At 45.9% G+C, this 20,909-nt stretch overlaps 1 protein-coding gene and 1 non-coding gene across 2 annotated transcripts in view; one reads left to right on the top strand and one right to left on the bottom strand.

Moving 5' to 3' along the window:
• Window positions 1–20,909, top strand: part of WDR97 (WD repeat domain 97) — a 250,016-nt gene that overhangs the window by 118,171 nt on the left and 110,936 nt on the right. Inside the window, exons 10-13 of the mRNA XM_056553808.1 lie at window positions 3,099–3,153; window positions 3,864–4,019; window positions 4,225–4,383; window positions 9,116–9,232. Of these exons, the coding sequence (XP_056409783.1) occupies window positions 3,099–3,153; window positions 3,864–4,019; window positions 4,225–4,383; window positions 9,116–9,232 (487 nt within the window). The remainder of the gene's footprint in view (window positions 1–3,098; window positions 3,154–3,863; window positions 4,020–4,224; window positions 4,384–9,115; window positions 9,233–20,909) is intronic.
• On the bottom strand, window positions 10,315–10,501 carry LOC130332649 (U2 spliceosomal RNA). The gene has a single exon (XR_008875252.1). It is a non-coding gene; the product is annotated as a U2 spliceosomal RNA (small nuclear RNA).

Raw genomic sequence — 20,909 nt, 5'->3', positions numbered from 1 at the left:
TAAAAATGTTAAATTTTTGGGAAACCAAGCATTTTAGGTACATTTTTATTTATTTATTTTTTTTTACATTTGCAAAAGTCATGAAACACCTGAGGGGTATTAAGGCTCACTTTATCCCATGTTACATTCCCCGAGGGGTCTAGTTTCCAAAATGGTATGCCATGTGTTTTTTTTTTTGCTGTTTTGGCACCCTAGGGGCTTTCTAAAGGTGACATGCCCCCCAAAAACCATTTCCGAAAAATGTTCTCTCCAAAATCCCCTTGTCGCTCCTTCCCTTCTGAGCCCTCTACTGCGCCCGCCGAATACTTTACATAGACATATGAGGTGTGTGCTTACTTGTGAGAAATTGGGCTACAAATACAAATAAACATTTTCTCCTTTTACCACTTGCAAAAATTCAAAAATCGGGTCTACAAGAACATGTGAGTGTAAAAAATGAAGATTTAGAATTTTCTCCTTCACTTTGCTGCTATTCCTGTGAAACACCTAAAGGGTTAAAATGCTGACTGAATGTCATTTTGAATACTTTGGGGGTGCAGTTTTTATAATGGGGTCATTTGTGGGGTATTTCTAATATGAAGACCCTTCAAATCCACTTCAAACCTGAACTGGTCCCTGAAAAATATTGAGTTTGAAAATTTTGTGAAAAATTGGAAAATTGCTGCTGAACTTTTAAGCCTCTGATGTCTCCAAAAGTAAAAACTCATAAATTTTATGATGCAAATATAAAGTAGACATATTGTATATGTGAATCCAAATAAAAAAAATATTTGGAATATCCATTTTCCTTACAAGCAGAGAGCTTCAAAGTTAGAAAAATGCAAAATTTTCATTATTTTCATAAAATTTGGGGATTTTTCAGCAAGAAAGGATGCAAGTTACCATAAAATGTTACCACTAAGTTAAAGTAGAATATGTCACGAAAAAACTGTCTCGGAATCAGAATGATAACTAAAAGCATTTCAGAGTTATTAATATTTAAAGTGACAGTGGTCAGATGTGCAAAAAACGGCTGAGTCTGTTAAGGTGAAAAAAGGGCTAAGTCCTTAAGGGGTTAAAGGGGTTCTCCAGCGTAAGGTGATTTAAGTAGGTACCTGGCAGATAGTAATGGACATGCTTAGGAAGGATCTGTGCTTGTCTTGGGGTAAATGGCTATGTTGTGAGATTACCATAACACTGTGGCTAGCTTTTTGTGAACTAGTATTTCCTGTTTGACTTTTCTTTTTTTGACTGCAAATCCCACAATTCCATCTTCCTCCCTTCCACACATCAGCCACCCCACCCATTGGAACATAAATGAGCTGCATCAATTCAAATCAGTGTGGTTTTCAATCAGGGTGCCTACAGCTGTTGCATTAGTTGCAGATTGCTCTCTCCACCCATTGAAGCAGACAGGCTCCCTGTCATAAGCTGACTAGTGAGTCCGGTCTTGGCTGCATTGCAAGCTGGGAAAAATCTGAGACAACAGTCATTTTGTATGCTGGTAAAAGTAAATATTGGGGTGAAAATCACATAAGAATTGTGAGAAAACGTTTTTTTTTTTTAGTTTGCTGAATATCTGAACACAAATCCTTATAAACTTAAAATTCACCTATCATGTTAATTCTACATTGATTGTGTTTTTGGATTTAGAACTGACTGGATAACACCATCTCAGTTACAACCCATCCCAACCATCTCAGGCAACACTGTTCTCAGGGCTGATAGCAATCACCCTTTCCATACCACACATGCTATACCTGTAGGAGAACTCACCAGGCTTAAAAGAAACTGTACAGAATCTGAAGTTTTTAAAAAACAAGCCAGTGAGTTAGAACAGAGACTCAAATGTAGGGGTTATTCCTCACACACATTAAAAAGAGCTAATCACATTGTAGCTGGAAAGGATTGGGATTAATTAATCAATCCTCCACATGTTACCAGAGCACACGCTCACAAACCTGTTCTTGCACTTACATTTTCCCCTCACTTTAACAGCGTCAGAAATATTGTTTTGAGACATTGCTTCAAAATTAAGATGAAGTTCTCTCCAATATATTACGTGAGGGGTGTCATGTGGTTTCCAAAAGGGCACCTACATTGGGAGTCAGATTGTCACCCAGTATTGTCCATACTAAAACTGATTCTAATAGCACTTGGCTAGCTCATAAAGGCTTTTATAAATGTGGCCATAGAATCTGTCGCACTTGTAACTTTGCTAAACCCACCAAGCAATAGGAAAATACAGATGGCACTAAAACATTTTACATAAAACATTATATAAACTGTAATTACAGTAATGTAGTATATATTATTGAATGCACTTTATGTAATTTGAAATATGTGGGTTATACCACACGCAAGCTCAAAGTACGAGCGTTGGAACACATCTATGACAGTAGTACCACTGCTGGTCACAACAGATCTTCTGCATCTGCACACTTTCACTTTGCACATGGAGGTAGTGTAAATGGATTTAAGATATATGCAATAAACATGTAAATGTTGGAGTGAGAAAAGGATGCTTGCGGAAAAAAAGTTGGCCGATAAAGAGGCATTCTGGCTATTTACATTGGGAACACGAGCCCCATGAGGAATGAATGTCCGCCGAGAATTATTATTTCATTACTGAATGTTGCAGGTTTCCCTTACTCACTCTGCATGTGGTCTAACCTACGATGTTTTAACTTGATTTTATGTATCTTATCATATTGTCTAACTGTAATGTACAGTAGTTGGTCTGTTTCCCGGTGAGGTGGATGGCAATTGGAGTGCATGTGTACTCCGCCCCACAAACAGATATTTAAACCCTCATTTGCGAACAGACTGATGTCACCAAGGAAAAGCGCATGCGCTCGAAACGCGTCTGATGGTATAGTCGCTTTTATCAGTGTGGCTGTGTTCCTTGCTGGGCACAGGTCAGTGCACCGTATCGGAGAGGGTGAGCTGGATTTTGTTTTCACACTTAAGAGTACATTGGACCCCTGGACACCAAACTGCACCTTCTTACAGCTGGGAACACACGGTTATAGAATGATCTGGCAATGCTCTGGTGTCTCCTGCATGGCGTCTGTCTACATGGAGAGCAGCAGGTTACATCTCATAAGTTTATTTTACAGGAACACACTGGACTTTCTTCAGGATTCGGTGGAGAATACAGGACAAAAAGAAGAGGTACAAGGAGGAGGAAGAGGGTACAAGCAAAAAGAGAGTACAAGATGGAGAGTGCAAGGAGAAATAAAGTACAAGGAGGAGGAGGGTACAAGAAAGAGGAGGGTACAAGCAAAAGGAGAGAACGAGATGGAGAGTGCAAGGAGAAATAAAGTACAAGGAGGAGGAGGGTACAAGATGGAGAAGTGTACAAGAAGGAGGAGAGTGCAAGGAGAGGAGGAGGAGAGTACAAGTAGGAGTGCAAGTGGAGAGGGGTTGAAGAAGGAGGGTAGAAAGAGGAGGATAAGATTAGGGTACAAAGAGGAGGAGAGTACAAGATGGAGAAGGGTACAAGTAGGAGGAGGAGGGTGCAGGTAAGAGAGTACCATGAAGAGGATACAATTAGGGTACAAGATGGAGGAGGGTACAAGAAAGAGTGTAGGAGAAGGAGGGTTAAAGAAGGAGGAGGATACGATTAGAGTACAAGAAGGAGGAGGGTAGGGTACAAGGAGGAGAATACAAGAAGGTGCAGGGTAGGAGGTGGACGGAAGGAGAAAGGTAAAAAGAGGAGGAGAAAGAGGGTATATGGGGAGGGGGATGGTACATGAAGGGTATAAGAAGCAGAAGAGGGTACAAAGAGGGGGTATGGTACAAGGAGGAGGAAGGTAGAAAGGTGATGGTTTGGCACCTGACATGACCACCATAAGTTCCACTCCTGCACTTCAAATCTGCAGGAATGTTTATTATTACGCAGCAGAGACCAGGAGATTCATCTGATCCAGACAGGAAAACTGAAATCCTGCAAGAGAATAAAGGGCAGCGAGGAGACAAGGAGGGAAGCCATGGAGAAGTATCTACAGCTCCTCTACCTGGAGAAAGCCAGATATAAGGTGAGTGCAGAATACGAAATACAGGGAGGACACAGTGTATAGATATTGGGAGGGGGGTAATGATATCGGAGTTTGCTGCTTTTAGTCTCTGTAGCTGTACGTGTCTGTATGTTCAGTCAGTGCCGGAGCCCATGGCTATACTTTTTTGCACATCCACAGGATCTGCTCTTTACCTTTTTCAGCCATTTGGCTTTCTGTCTTCTAGATTCCTGATCAGGATGCTTTTGATCCAGAAGAGCTGCTGACAACCTCAGGGGTTCAAAAGCCAAAGAAAACCCAATTTGTTCCATTGTTAAAGGATCACGGATTCTTCACAGATTCAGCTTTGGGATTTTCCATCAGTTCCTTACCCCAACATCTCCAGGTATGTGGTTCAGGAATGAGACTATTGTGATCTCTACATGATGCAACCGACCCACAGGGAACCATGGTCTTCACAGAAATTTTTGATCCATGGAGTTTGGTTCGCATCTTGTAGGTACGCTGTAGAGGATGGGAGCTAGATAGGGCATATAGAGAGTGACCCATCAGACAATTATGGACCTCCCCCTCTTCTGAACCCCAAGTCCATACATTAGGGGGTACACTGAAGATTCTGCTCTGGCTCCAGGATAAGACAGAAAAAAGGAAAAGTGTTTTCAGAGAGGTCAGAGGTAAAGAGGTCATAGCAAAGATCAAAGTTGAGGAGGTCACAAGTGAGCAAAATGACAAATGAACAGAGGTCACTGAGACACCAGGAGACATGACAGAAATAGGGATGTGTCCCTGGAATGTTTTGTGATGTGTCCTCCTCACTCCCCTTTAACATCTTCATCAGCAGTTCACTGCTTTGATCAGTGCTGCAGATATGATTTAACCCATTCCTTTCTACGATGCTTCTGTTTCTTCCCTTTTTGCTCACATAGGAACTTGTAAACACAGAGCATTAGGAACCCCTTCACTCGACATTCCATTCATAGTAATGTACTGTAAATCATCATCCCCCAGCACAGTTCAGCCTCTTCAGTCCCGTACATTTTTATCAGCAAAGTGTCGTAGCATAGCAGAGAGGAGTAGATGCTGTAATGGGGCAGACAAGTAAAGGAAGAGGTCCCTGTGTGTGTTCTGCTGGCGAACAGCCCGCCTCTAGTCTCAACCCCTAAATTGGAGAGAATGAGAAATAGATAAACGCCATGGAGGAAGCTTTCAGGGGCCCGATAACATTAATATCACCTTGTCACCACTTTGAAAGGTTAATCTAACAAGACCATGATGGTATTTTATTTTTTGGAATTTGAAGTATGCCTTAAAGAATACCTCTCATGATCTTGTTACATTTTATAATCCTCCCAGGTCACTGCCCCATCATAATAAACCACCCCCTGCCTTTATTTTTATTATTGTTTAGTTTTCTACCTTGATATTGCTCTGTATTTTCTGCTCAGTCTCAGTCAGATTCACAGACTGGGAAGGGGGCATTCCCCGGCAGGCGTGACATCATCTGAAGCCATACAGGGGAGAACTTCCTCCCTCACTCAGCTACACACAGCCCAGAGTAGTTCAGTGTGAGATGAGCTAGTAATGTTACAGTGGTGCCCAAACAGTAGCCCTCCAGATGTTGCCAAACTACAACTCTCAGCATGCCTGGACTGCCCAGGCATGCTGCGAGTTGTAGTTCTGTAACATCTGTCCCTTCAGATTTAGCAATTTTCATGATTTTTTTGAAAATTGCTGCTCTACTTTGAAGTCCTCTAATTTTTTTCAAAAAGCAAAAATATGTCCATTTTATGATGCCAACATATTTGTGAATAAAAATAAAATTTATTTGGAATATCCATTTTCCTTGCAAGTGGAGAGCTTCAAACTTTTCATGAAATTTTGGGATTTTTCACCAAATAAAGGATGCAAGTAACGGCGAAAATTTACCACCAAAATAAAGTAGAATATGTCACGAAAAAACAATCTCAGAATCAGAATATTTGGTAAAAGCGTTTTCGAGTTATTAATTCGTAAAGCGACGGTCGTCAGAATTGCGAAAAAGGGCTCAGTCCTTAAGGTGAAAAAGGGCTGCGTCCTTAAGGGGTTAAGGACTGAGCCCTTTCTCGCATATTCCAAATAAATTTTATTTTTATTCACAAATACAATATGTCCACTTTATGTTGGCATCATGAAATGGACATATTTTTGCTTTTTGAAAAATTTAGAGGGCTTCAAAGTAGAGCAGCAATTCTCAAAAATTTCATGAAAATTGCAAAATCTGAAGGGACAGATGTTACAGAACTACAACTCCCAGCATGCCTAGGCAGTCTAGGCATGCTGAGAGTTGTAGTTTGGCAACATCTGGAGGGCTACCGTTTGGGCACCACTGTAACAGTGGTTTCCAAACTGTGACACTCCAGATGTTGCAAAACTACAGCTCCCAGCATGCCCAGACAGCCTTTGGCTCTCTGGGCATGATGGGAGTTGCAGTTTGGCCTTCCTAGTTGTTGCCACAGTAAAGATCACTTTACTTTCACTTTCATTCGCGCCCCCCCCCCCCCCCCCCCCCAACACCACCACCACTGTCGTTTCCCTACCTGAGGCAGGATCCAGCAGTCTCCAGCGACGATCCAGGGTCCCCAGGCATCTTCTCCCCACATTCCCCTCAACATCCAGGGGTGGGCAGAATGGGGGGTTGCAATGGCAACCCACTGTCCTGCCCTGCCATTGGTCAGAATCAGTTCTGACCAATGGCAGGGGATAGGAGGAGATCTCAGCACTGTGACCTCGCTCCTATCCCTCAGGATGATCAGGGCTGTCCATGACAGCTCCGATCATCCCTATTTTCCGGGTGATTGGGTCACCAGAGACCCGATCAGCCCGGAATAGCAGAAAATCACATGTCTGAATTGTCATGTGACATGGGGGGGGGGGTCTCAGGACCCCCCTCGGCGATGTGTCGGGATGCCTGCTGAATGATTTCAGCAGGCATTCCGGTCCGGTCCCCAACCGGCTAGCGGCGGGGACCGGAATTCCCACGGGCATATGCTTACGCCCCACGTCCTTAACCTCCTGAGCGGTATTCTAGAGCGTGACTCGGGGTTAATTTTCCCAGCCAGGATCGGTAACCCCGAGTCACGCTCGGGGTAGAATTGCAGAGTTCCCGGCCGGGCTGCACGATATATCGCAAAAGCAATGCGATATAGCGATGTGGCCCCCCGGGAAAACATGCGATTATCTGCTCTGGTCGGCTCCCGTTGCGGGGGACGGCCAGAGCAGGTAAAGAAAAATACTAAAAGTCAGTGTTTCCCTACCAGGGGGCCTCCAGCTGTTCCAAAACTACAACTCTCAGCATGCCCGAACAGCCAAAGGCTGTCCGGGCATGCTGGGAGTAGTAGTTTCACAACAGCTGGAGGCCCCCTGGTAGAAAAACACTGAGCTAAGTGTAAAGGGAAGAAGTAGTAAAATAAAAAAACCTTTTGCTCACCTAGTCCCGGTCCCTGCAGATGCCGTTCCCCTCCGTGCGGTCCGGGGTGTCCTCTCTTCACTATTCATCTTCTAGGACCTTTCACTTTTCAGCCAATCACAGGCCGCAGTGGTGTAAAGCCTGTGATTGGCTGAAGGGGAAAGGACTTGTTCTGCAGCAAATACACTAGGTATGAAATCTGCCCGGCAACCCAGTGTATACTGCTGCAGGACAAGGTGAGGGGGGGGGGGATGTGACAAAGGGGGGAATGTGTCAGGGGGGGGGGGGGGGGGAAATGTGACAAGGGGGGAATGTGACTGGGAGGGAATGTGACGGGGGGAATGTGACTGGGGGGGAATGTGACTGGGGGGGAATGTGACTGGGAGGGAATGTGACTGGGGGGGGATGTGACAGGGGGGGAGGGGAATGTGACATGAAGGGGGGAATGTGACAAGGGGGGAATGTGTCAGGGGGGGGAATGTGACTGGGAGGGAATGTGACTGGGAGGGAATGTGACGGGGGGAATGTGACTGGGAGGGAATGTGACGGGGGGAATGTGACAGGGGGGGAATGTGACTGGGAGGGAATGTGACGGGGGGAATGTGACTGGGGGGGGATGTGACAGGGGGGGATGTGACAGGGGGGAGGGGAATGTGACATGAAGGGGGGAATGTGACAAGGGGGGAATGTGTCAGGGGGGGGAATGTGACTGGGAGGGAATGTGACAGGGGGGGAATGTGTCAGGGGGGGGAATGTGACGGGGGGAATGTGACAGGGGGGGAATGTGACTGGGGGGGAATGTGACAAGGGGGGAATGTGACAAGGGGGGGAATGTGACTGGGGGGGGGGGGTGTGACAGGGGGGGATGTGAATGTGACATGAAGGGGGGATGTGACAGGGGGGGAGGGGAATGTGACATGAAGGGGGGATGTGACAGGGGGGAGGGGAATGTGACATGAAGGGGGGATGTGACAGGGGGGGGGGTATGTGAAAGGGGGAGGGGAATGTAACATGAAGGGGGAGAATGTGACAAGGGGGGGAATGTGACAAGGAGGGGGGAGAATGTGACGGGGGATGTGACAGGGGAGATGTGAAATGGGCGGAGGGAGATGTGAAATTGAGTTAAAAAAAATTGTACCGCTTTTGGTACACATTTCCAGACAGAATCATACCGCCAGGGAGGTTAAGGACTCGGGATGCAGGGCATATGCATACGCCTGGCGTCCTTAAAAGGTTCATGAGAGTGCCTATTTAACCATTGCTCTGCTGTATGGCGAAAAGAAGGTAGAGCCCTACACAGGACCTTGGCCGCTGGGTAACATTGCAGTATTCTCATCATATTTTCTTTGTTTCTGTTATTTCATTAACTTTTCGATGTCCATTTGATTTCTTTTAGCACTTAGACTGTGAGACACTGCTACTAAAGATGTGCAGGTCATGGCCTCCTTGATGTTCTTTGTGTGTGATTTCTCCATACAGACTGTATACACATCATTCCGTATACATACAGAGCATTGCCAGTGGGTAACAGTAGTCAGAGGGTGTATATTGTTTGTGCGGAGATCCAGGCTCTTATGTATTGCGCAGTCTGTGATGGGAAGGACAGACGTGATGGCACTAGATAATGTCACAGTCATGTTCTAGCCCCCATAATGTTCCCTTTGTTTTCTAGGTTTCGTTTTTAGCTGCTGGTGTCCTCCCTAACTCGGCTCTACTACAGCTGCTTTGGCCGATAAAAACAGAGGAGAATCTTAGACCAATAAAAAAAAGAGATGGACTACAACTTGGGGTGAGTTCATGTCCCAGAGAGAGGTATGAGGTTGATGGATATGTATACAGGTGGTGTAACATGGAGCAGGTGTACGGCTGTGGGTCATAGCTTCTTGTATGCTTATGAGATTTTTGAATCATCTTTCCCATTTCCAGACCAGTTTCTTCAGTTCAGGTGCTATGTCAGCAGTACAGATCTTCTGGACACTCTTGTTCATGAAGATGTCCAGCATTGGAGGACCATTGTTTCAGGCAATACATTTCTCCATACATCTGACAGAGAACAGTAACAAGCAGGCTAGGTAGGGACGAGGGGACTCTACGAAGCCATGACAGATACTGTGATGATATAGAAAAAGGGACACAGTGGCAGTCATTATACTGTATGAAGCTGTCATCTTACCAGTCACTGCTGATGTGTTTTTTTTTTAATTTTTTTTTAAGAGCCGAGGCAAGTGCTCTCGATCACCCAACGTGCAAGAAAAAGTACAAACGTGTCACACTGAAAAAACGTGCACAAAGGTTGCGGTCTATCGCTAAGCCCTTCTCCAACAGGAGAGAGGCCCCCCCAACAAACCTACCCTTCAGCTCAAGGCCAAAAGGCACCTGCAAGGATCCAGGTTCGATGCCCCTTTTCGCCGAAGCTACTAAGGGGCCGCAAGGGCACCTGGCTTCAACCAAGGTATCAGCCGAGGAGCCGTATACTGATGGCATCTTGACCAAAGCCAAGATGCCCAGGGGTTGCAGGGAGGTCAGGAACCTAATGGCCACACACACCTCCCCTAGACCGCCAGGAGGGACACCCAGAAAGGCTACCGCATCCTGACAATCCTGTGTACAAACAAACACGTAAAAGTGGCACAGTGACAAAGAAAAATAATAAATAAGTGCAGATATACTGCCCGGTCAGCCGGCTGGATCTCTAAAAATGTCCCTGATCATAGCCAGAAGGCCGCAATACCAAGGGTGAGTGCCAAAGGTGAAGAGTATATGGTGCAGTGCGTTCACCCAGTGAGTTTCGGCACCTCAGGGTCACCACTCCCCGAGGCACAAAAGTACCTCGGCTCTACACCCCCCAACCTCATGGCGAGACCTGGAGGAAACAGGTCACATCAGGGCAGCCGTTGAGCTGGTTATGTGGCACCAGCCCCGGAACGCCCCGGCACAACTGCCCCCTCCATGCAGCACCCATCCCCACCAGCTCCATACTGGTTTGTTTGGCCCAATGGCATGAAACTGATAAGAACAGATACTACCCTTGATCTTAGCCAAAAAGCCGAGAAGAGGCCAGTCACTGCTGATGTCATTTTTATTGAAAGAGCTTTATTTTCCGTTCAGCCATTACAGGTCATGCAATAAATTACAATCACACAAAGCATGACAGCACGATACACAGCAAAGGTTCCCTAAGCTATACATCGCACGGCATACATCCGCTCAATTCTGTCATAGAAAAGCACAAGAAATCGAAAAACCGAACAATACAATCTGTGATCGGGGTAGGGGCGTGGGCTATGGGGCGGGGCTGGGGCCATGGGAGAGTGGGCGACTGTGTGGGGGTAGGGAGAGGGCAGATCACAGGGCCAAACCACTGGGCTATACCTTCAGGGTGACATGGAGAAGGAGAGGGTTCTTCACTCCTCTTCTTCCTCGACGGCCGGACTGTCCAAGATGGTATAGTCTCTGAGCAGGCTCCTGATGAACCTGCGGCAGTCCCGGACGGACATGTTCTCCCTGTTGATCACGAGGTGGTTCCTGGCAAGCCACACAGCGTCCTTGAAACAATTCATAAGGCGCCAGGCCTCCTGGATGGCCTCCACATGGTGGGTCCCACGGAACAGCCAGTAAAGCACCGAATGGTACAATAGGCAGTTCCTGGGTACAGAGTCTCTTCATTCGTGTTCCTGGCCATCCAACAGACCTTGAGCAAAGGGGCACTGCCAAAACACATGCAAAGATGTTTTCTCCACAAAGGGGCACTGGGGACAGTGCCGGGTTCTGCACAGGTCGCGGGCATGCATGAATGACCTGAGAGGCAATCCTCCCTTAATGGCCATCCATGACAAGTCCTTATGTCCATTGGTAAGCCGCTTTGAAGCCACATTAGTCCAAACAGTCTCTGCCGTGCCGGCGGGGAGCCCCGGAACAAGCTCCAACAAGTCCTTAGCTCGGATGAGCATGTAGATGATCTTTGGCTTCCACAGGTCTGGTTTCAGACCCTCCAGCTTGTGCTCCCTCACAAACCGGACAACATCCCTATAGAACCAGGGAGTGTCCCACCTGTCCCAGCCCAGCTGTCTCCAGAAGAGCCTGAGAAACAAGCGAGACATGGACCTACCCGCTGAGCCAGTCTTTTCAACAAGAGTTTGCTGCACGCTGACACGTGCAAAGGAGGCCCTCAGCAGAGTGGGGATATCAGGAATTCCTTTCCCACCCTTGCAGGGCTCCTTATACATCACAGTCCTCTTGACTCTGTCCATTTTGCCCCAGATGAAGCGAAACACTGTCCAGGTGATGGCCTTGCAAATAGTGGCATGGGGAGGCCAGGCCTGTGCAGTGTACTGGAGCACAGGCAAAACTTCACTCCGCAGGACCAGTGCTTTGCCCTGCTGATTTCATACATGTACTACAAGGAGAAAACCAAACTGCTCCAAAGAAAGAGACTGACCACGTCCGGTGAGACACCTCACACATTCTGCTTAGCAAGCTGTGAGGACCTTCACCATCTCAGACCTCCACATTCAGCCGGCATTGATCACAAGAAATGGGAATAGAAATACAACATGGTGGCTTTCATATCGTTAAAAGGATACACGGGAAAAAACAGTACACTAAGAGTGCGATAAAAGTGTCTGAGTTCAGTAAACTGCCTGGCTTGTCAGTCCTGGCCCTCAGGAATTCACCTAACTGGATCCTCTGAATATGATGGGCTACATTATACTGAGAAAAAGCTGATGATAAAAAATAGAAATAATCATTTTTCAGTGATCTCAACAATATGAGAAATGGGCAGAAAAGCAAATAACCTGGAAATCTCCATAACATGATGGCCAGAGGAGCCGCCAGGGAGGGGGGGGGCAGGTGTAGAGCCGAGGTATTTCTGTGCCACGGGGAGTGGTGACCCTGAGGTGCCGAAACTCACTGGGTGTTATAACTGTCGTGCGGTAATAACTAAATTATGAATTATGGTCATAAAAAATTATGAAAAATTTCAAATTATGAAAATTATTAAAATGTCAAAATTATGACCTGGTGAATTGTAGACAAAGCTAATCAATACAATTCACATCTGAGTCCGATTATTTCCTCAGATATCAACAAGTTCTTTTTATGACGGGATGACATTAACGCTTAACCTCTTAAGTACCCAGGACGTACGGGGACATCCCCGCACCCTGGGCCTTAAGGACCCAGGACGTCCCCGTACGTCCTGGCGTTTTCCGGTCTCTGCCGCTCGCCGGGCAGAGATCGGAACTGGATGCCTGCTGAAATCCTTCAGCAGGCATCCAGGGCAAACGCCGTGGGGGGCCATGTAGGGGGGCCCTTGCGATCTGCGGCGATACCGGGCTGATCGGGTCTCTGGGACCCGACCGCCCGGTAATTTCGCATGATCCCGGTTGTCACAGACAGACAGGACCGTGCTGGAGGCTAGGAGCGAGGTGGCAAGCCTGACACCTCCTCCTATTCCCTGCGATCTGTCGGTTAGTTAACCGACCAATCGCAGGAGGGGGGGGCGGTTACTTCCTCCCGTCCTGCCCGGCCCCTGGAAGTCCGGAGAGGACGGGAGGAAGACCGGAGGACGCGGCGGGGGACGGGGGAGTGCTGGGGACCGGCCCCGGTACTTACCTCGTCCCTGAAGACCCGGATCCAGACGAGGAAGATGGCGGCGACAGGTGAGTTCCTCTTCAGCGGCGGTCGAGCCCTTTACAGCAATGCACGTCGCCGTAAAGCGACATGCATTGCTGTAATAGGACCCTGTAAACTACAACTCCCAGCATGCCCAGACAGCCCATGGCGTCTGGGCATGCTGGGAGTTGCAGTTTTGCAACATCTGGAGGTCCACAGTTTTTGGACCACTGTGCCCTTCCAGATGTTGCAAAACTACACATCCTCAGCATGCCCTTACTGTCCAGGCATGCTGGGAGTTGTAGTTCTGTAACATCTGGCCCTTCAGATGTTGCAGAACTACAACTCCCAGCATGTCTGGACAGTTTTGGCATACTGGGGGTTGTAGTTTTGCAACATCTGGAAGGGCACAGATTGTGAACCACTGTATTAGTGGTCTGCAAACTGTAGTCCTCCAGATGTTGCAAAACTACAACTCCAAGCATGCTGGGAGTTGTAGTTCGGCAACATCTGGCTCTAAAGATGTTGCCGAACTACTACTCCCAGCATGCCTGAGAATGTTTGGGAGTTGTGGTTTTGCAACAGCTGGAGGCACACTGGTTGGGAAACATTGTTTCCTAACTCAGTGTTTCCCAACCCGTGTGCCTCCAGCTGTTGCAAAACCACAACTCCCAAACATTCTCAGGCATGCTGGGAGTAGTAGTTTTGCAACAGCTGAAGGTCCCCCCTGTGAATGTACAGGGTACACTCACATGGGCAGGCGGCTTACAGTGAGTATCGGGCTTCAAGTTTGCAATGCAGCAAATTTTGCGCGGCAGCTCAAACTCGCTGTAACCCCCCCGCCCGTGCGACTGTACCCTAAAAACACTACACTACACTAACACAAAATAAAATAAAAAGTAAAAAACACTACATATACACATACCCCTACACAGCCCCCCTCCCCTCCCCAATAAAAATGAAAAACGCCTGGTACGCCACTCTTTCCAAAATGGAGCCTCCAGCTGTTGCAAAACAACAACTCCCAGTATTGCCGGACAGCCGTTGACTGTCCAGGCATGCTGGGAGTTTTGCAACAGCTGGAGGCACCCTGTTTGGGAATCACTGGCGTAGAATACCCCTATGTCCACCCCTATGCAAATCCCTAATTCAGGCCTCAAATGCACATGGCGCTCTCTCACTTTGGAGCCCTGTCGTATTTCAAGGCAACAGTTTAGGGTCACATATGGGGTATCGCCGTACTCAGGAGAAATTGACTAACAAATCTTGGGGGTCTTTTTCTCCTTTCACCCCTTATGAAAAGGTGAAGTTGGGGTCTACACCAGCATGTTAGTGTAAAAAAAATTAACTTTTTACACTAACATGCTGGTGTTGCCCTATACTTTTCATTTTGACAAGAGGTAAAGGGGAAAAAAGCCCCCCAAAATTTGTAACGCAATTTCTCCCGAGTACGGAGATACCTCATATGTGGGCGCAAAGTGCTCTGGGGGCGCACAACAAGGCCCAGAAGGGAGAGTGCGCCATGTACATTTGAGGTGATTTGCACAGGGGTGGCTGATTGTTACAGCGGTTTTGACAAACGCAAAAAAAACAAAACCCCACATGTGACCCCATTTCGGAAACTACACCCCTCACGGAATGTAATGAGGGGTGCAGTGAGAATTTACACCCCCACTGGTGTCTGACAGATCTTTGGAACAGTGGGCTGTACAAATTAAAAATGTTGTACAGCCCATTGTTCCAAAGATATGACAGACACCGGTGGGGGGTAAATGCTCACTTTACGCCTTCTTACGTTCCTCAAGGGGTCTTGTTTCCAAAATGGTATGCCATGTGGGGGTTATTTTGCTGTCCTGGCACCATATGGGCTTCCTAAATGCGACATGCCCCCCGAGCAAAATTTGCTCTCAAAAAGCCAAATATGACTCCTTCTCTTCTGAGCATTGTAGTTCGCCCGTAGTGCACTTCAGGTCAACTTTTGGGGTACCTCCATACTCAGAAGAGATGTGGTTACAAATTTTGGGGGGTATTTTCTGCTATTAACCCTTGCAAAAATGTGAAATTTGGGGGGGAAACACCTTTTAGTGATTTTTTTTTATTTTTTTTTTACGTATGCAAAAGTCGTGAAACACCTGTGGGGTATTAAGGCTCACTTTATTTCTTGTTACGTTCCCCGAGGGGTCTAGTTTCCAAAATGTAATGCCATGTGTTTTTTTTTTTGCTGTCCTGGCACCATAGGGGCTTCCTAAATGCGACATGCCCCCGAGCAAAATTTGCTCTCAAAAAGCCAAATATGACTCCTTCTCTTCTGAGCATTGTAGTTCACCCATAGTACACCTCAGGTCAACTTATGGGGTACCTCAATACTCAGAAGAGATGGGGTTACAATGTTTGGGGGGTATTTTCTGCTATTAACCCTTGCAAAAATGTGAAATTTGGGGGGAAACACACATTTTAGTGAAATTTTTTTTTTTTTTTTTTTACATATGCAAAAGTCGTGAAACACCTGTGGGGTATTAAGGCTCACTTTATTCCTTGTTACGTTCCCCGAGGGGTCTAGTTTCCAAAATGGTATGCCATGTGGGGGATTTTTGCTGTTCTGGCACCATAGGGGCTTCCTAAATGCAACATGCCCCCCAAAAACCATTTCAAAAAAACTTACTCTCCAAAATCCCCTTGTCGCTCCTTCGCTTCTGAGCCCTCTACTGCGCCCGCCGAACACTTTACATAGACATATGAGGTATGTGCTTACTCGAGAGAAATTGGGCTACAAATATAAGTATACATTTTCTCCTTTTTCCCCTTGTAAAAATTCAAAAATCGGGTCTACAAGAACATGCGAGTGTAAAAAATGGAGATTGTGAATTTTCTCCTTCACTTTGCTGCTATTCCTGTGAAACACCTAAAGGGTTAAAACGCGGACTGAATGTCATTTTGAATACTTTGGGGGGTGCAGTTTTTATAATGGGGTCATTTGTGGGGTATTTCTAAAATGAAGACCCTTCAAATCCACTTCAAACCTGAACTGGTCCATGAAAAATTGTGAGTTTGGAAATTTTGTGAAAAATTGGAAAATTGCTGCTGAACTTTGAAGCTTCTGATGTCTTCCAAAAGTAAAAACACGTCAATTTTATGATGCAAATATAAAGTAGACAGACATATTGTATATGTGAATAAAAAAATAAATTATTTGGAATATCCATTTTCCTTACAAGCAGAGAGCTTCAAAGTTAGAAAAATGCAAAATTTTCAAATTTTTCATAAAATTTGGGGATTTTTCACCAAGAAAGGATGCAAGTTACCACAAAATGTTACCACTATGTTAAAGTAGAATATGTCACGAAAAAACAATCTCGGAATCAGAATGATAAGTAAATGCATCAGAGTTATTAATGTTTAAAGTGACAGTGGTCAGATGTGCAAAAAACGGCCGGGTCCTGAGGTGTAAAATGGCTGGGTCCTTAAGGGGTTAAAGGGGTATTCCAGGCCAAATTTTTTTTATATATATATCAACTGGCTCCGGAAAGTTAAACAGATTTGTAAATTACTTCTATTAAAAAATCTTAATCCTTCCAATAGTTATTAGCTTCTGAAGTTGAGTTGTTGTTTTCTGTCTAACTGCTCTCTGATGACTCACATCCCGGGAGCTGTGCAGTTCCTATGGGGATATTCTCCCATCATGCACAGCTCCCGGGACGTGACATCATCATTGAGCAGTTAGACAGAAAACTTCAGAAGCTAATAACTATTGGAAGGATTAAGATTTTTTAATAGAAGTAATTTACAAATGTGTTTAACTTTCTGCAGCCAGTTGATATATATATATAAAAAAAAGTTTTTGCCTGAAATACCCCTTTAACCCCTTAAGGACATAGGACGTATCCATACGCCCCCGTTTCCAAGTCCTTAAGGACCGAGGGCGTATGGATACGCCCTGAGCATTTCCGGCCCCCGCCGCTAGCCGGAGGGGAGCCGGGGCCGGATGCCTGCTGAAATCGTTCAGCAGGCATCCCGGCATATCGCCCAGGGGGGTCATTATGTCCCCCCATGTCGGCGATTGCCGCAGATCGCTGGACAATTCAGTCCAGCGATCTGCGGCGGATTCCGGTCAATCGGGTCTCCAGTGACCCGATGACCCAGAATTACTGGCTGATCGGGGCCGTCAGAGACGGCCCCGAACAGCCAGAGCTAGCAGGGGTGAGGTGGCACTGGTGCCACCTCACGATCGCCCTGATTCGTCGGCCGGATTCCCGGCCGACCAATCAGGGCGCCTGCTGCGGGTGTCACTCCCGCAACCCGCTCCGCCCCTCTTCCGGAGGACGTGAGCGGGTGCGGGAAGACGACCCCCGGTGCTGGGGACCCCGATCCCCGGCGTCCCTGTTGGGATCGGGGCCCCAGGAGCGACGGTGGCGGCGAGGGACTGACCTGTGCGGCGGCATCGTGGAGCAGCAGCAGGAGGTGAGTGACAGCCTCCTGCTGTTGCTTAGCAACAGCTCCCAGCATGCAAAAAGGGCATGCTGGGAGCTGTAGTTATGCAACAGCAGGAGGCAGACCACCACAACTCCCAGCATGCCCTTACATTCTTTCTATGGAAAAGTGTACCTTCAGCTGTTGTATAACTATAACTCCCAGCTTGCACAATCAGCTAAAGTGCATGCTGGGAGTTGTAGTGGTGCATCTGGTGGTTGCATAACTACAACTCCCAGCATGCCCGTTGGCTGTCGGTGACTGCTGAGAGTTGTAGTTTTGCAACAGCTGAAGGCACACTGAGTTAAGTAGCAAACCAGTGTGTCTCCAGCTGTTGCATAACTACAATCCCCAGCATCCCCAGCCAATGTAATATGCCTCCGGCTGTTGCATAACTACAAGACCCAGCATGCCCTTCCGCTGTCTGTACATGCTGGGGGTTGTAGCTTTTGCAACAGCTGAAGGCACACTGGTTGCAAAACACTGAGTTTGTTACCAAACTCGGTGTTTCACAACCTGTGTGTCTCCAGCTGTTGCAAAACTACAACTCCCAGCATGCACTGATAGACCGTACATGCTGGGAGTTGTAGTTTTGCAACAGCTGGAGGTATTTCCCCCCCACCCCCCCCATGTGAACGTACAGAGTACACTCACATGGGCGGAGGATTACAGTAAGTATCCGGCTGCAAGTTTGAGTTGCGGCAAATTTTCTGCCGCTGCTCAAACTGCCAGCGAGAAACTACTGTGAACCCCCGCCCGTGCGACTGTACCCTAAAAACACTACACTAACACACAATAAAATAAAAAGTAAAAAACACTACGTATACACATACCCCTACACAGCCCCCCTCCCCAATAAAAATGAAAAACGTCTGGTACGCCACTGTTTCCAAAACGGAGCCTCCAGCGGTTGCAAAACTACAACTCCCAGCATCCACTGATAGACCGTACATGCTGGGAGTTGTAGTTTTGCAACAGCTGGATGTTCCCCCCCCCCCCCCCCAATGTGAACGTACAGGGTACACTCACATGGGCGGAGGATTACAGTAAGTATCCGGCTGCAAGTTTGAGCTGCGGCAAATTTTCTGCTGCAGCTCAAGCTGCCAGCGAGAAACTACTGTGAACCCCCGCCCGTGCGACTGTACCCTAAAAACACTACACTACACTAACACACAATAAAATAAAAAGTAAAAATCACTACATATACACATACCCCTACACAGCCCCCCTCCCCAATAAAAAGGAAAAACGTCTGGTACGCCACTGTTTCCAGAACGGAGCCTCCAGATGTTGCAAAACAACTACTCCCAGTATTGCCAGATAGCCACTGACTGTCTAGGCATGCTGGGAGTTTTACAACAGCTGGAGGCACCCTGTTTGGGAATCACTGGCGTAGAATACCCCTATGTCCACCCCTATGCAAGTCCCTAATTTAGGCCTCAAATGCACATGGCGCTCTCACTTTGGAGCCCTGTCGTATTTCAAGGCAACAGTTTAGGGTCACATATGCAGTATCGCCGTACTCGGGAGAAATTGGGCTTCAAATTTTGGGGGGGATTTTCTGCTATTACCCTTTTTAAAAATGTAAAATTTTTGGGAAAACAAGCATTTTAGGTAAAAAAAAAAATTTTTTTTTACATATACAAAAGTCATGAAACACCTGTGGGGTATAAAGGTTCACTTAACCCCTTGTTACGTTCCCCGAGGGGTCTAGTTTCCAAAATGGTATGCCATGTGTTTTTTTTTTTTTGCTGTCCTGGCACCATAGGGGCTTCCGAAATGCGGCATGCCCCCAGAGCAAAATTTGCTTTCAAAAAGCCAAATGTGACTCCTTCTCTTCTGAGACCTGTAGTGCGCCAGCAGAGCACTTTTCATCCCCATATGGGGTGTTTTCTGAATCGGGAGAAATTGGGCTTCAAATTTTGGGGGGTATTTTCTGCTATTACCCTTTTTAAAAATGTAAACATTTTGGGAAACCAAGCATATTAGGTAAAAAAAAATGTTTTTTTTTTTACATATGCAAAAGTCGTGAAACACCTGTAGGGTATTAAGGTTCACTTTACCCCTTGTTACGTTCCCTGAGGGGTCTAGTTTCCAAAATGGTATGTCATGTTTTTTTTTTTTTGCTGTCCTGGCACCATAGGGGCTTCCTAAAGGTGACATGCCCCCCAAAAACCATTTGTCGCTCCTTCCCTTCTGAGCCCTCTACTGCGCCCACTGAACAATTAACATAGACATATGAGGTATGTGCTTACTCGAGAGAAATTGGGTTTCAAATACAAGTAAAAATTTTCTCCTTTTTATCCCTTGCAAAAATTCAAAAATTGGGTCTACAAGAACATGCGAATGTAAAAAATGAAGATTTTGAATTTTCTCCTTCACTTTGCTGCTATTCCTGTGAAACACCTAAAGGGTTAATACACTTACTGAATGTCATTTTGAATACTTTGGGGGGTGCAGTTTTTATAATGGGGTCTTTTATGGGGTATTTCTAATATGAAGACCCTTCAAATCCACTTCAAACCTGAACTGGTCCAATAGCGAGTTTGAAAATTTTGTGAAAAATTGTAAAATTGCTGCTGAACTTTGAAGCCCTCTGGTGTCTTCCAAAAGTAAAAACTCATAAATTTTATGATGCAAACATAAAGTAGACATATTGGATATGTGAACCCAAAAAAAAATTATTTTGAATATCCATTTTCCTTACAAGCAAAGTTTTCATTTTTTTCATCAAATTTGGGGATTTTTCACCAAGAAAGGATGCAAGATACCACAAAATTTTACCACTAAGTTAAAGTAGAATATGTCACGAAAAAACAATCTCGGAATCAGAATGATAACTAAAAGAATTCCAGAGTTATTAATGTTTAAAGTGACAGTGATCAGAATTGCAAAAAATGCTCTGGTCCTTAAGGTGAAAAAGGGCTCGGTCCTTAAGGGGTTAAGGATGTAGTTTTGCAATATACAATAATACACAGGTATTATAAAAGTATGCAGATTTATTGGTTATAAGATTATAAACATAAATGAGTAATAAACACAATTATATATGCAAATGAATATCAATTAGATATATTTGTAAACAATACAAGATTGTTAATTGACTACATTTAGTAGAACAATACATGTGAGTAGTAAGTAACTTGTTAAAATAAAACAAAAGCTACTAGGTTAGAAATATCATATAAGAAAAAGGTTACATATCACTCTATTCAGAGGAAGCTCATGATATCAAGGTGGGCAATATCTAATCATAGACATCAATATGGTATGCTAAATACACTCCCTGCCCCCTTCTTACCACTACAAATCACATAACTCCAAGAATGAGCAAATCCATAAGGATATAAACATGGAAAATTATTTTTCTATACATGAACTTG

Source organism: Hyla sarda, unplaced genomic scaffold (genome assembly GCF_029499605.1).
Source record: "Hyla sarda isolate aHylSar1 unplaced genomic scaffold, aHylSar1.hap1 scaffold_380, whole genome shotgun sequence".
NCBI lineage: Eukaryota > Metazoa > Chordata > Amphibia > Anura > Hylidae > Hyla > Hyla sarda.
The sequence above is the reverse complement of the archived record's forward strand: the minus strand, read 5'-3'. Positions and strand labels throughout refer to the sequence as shown.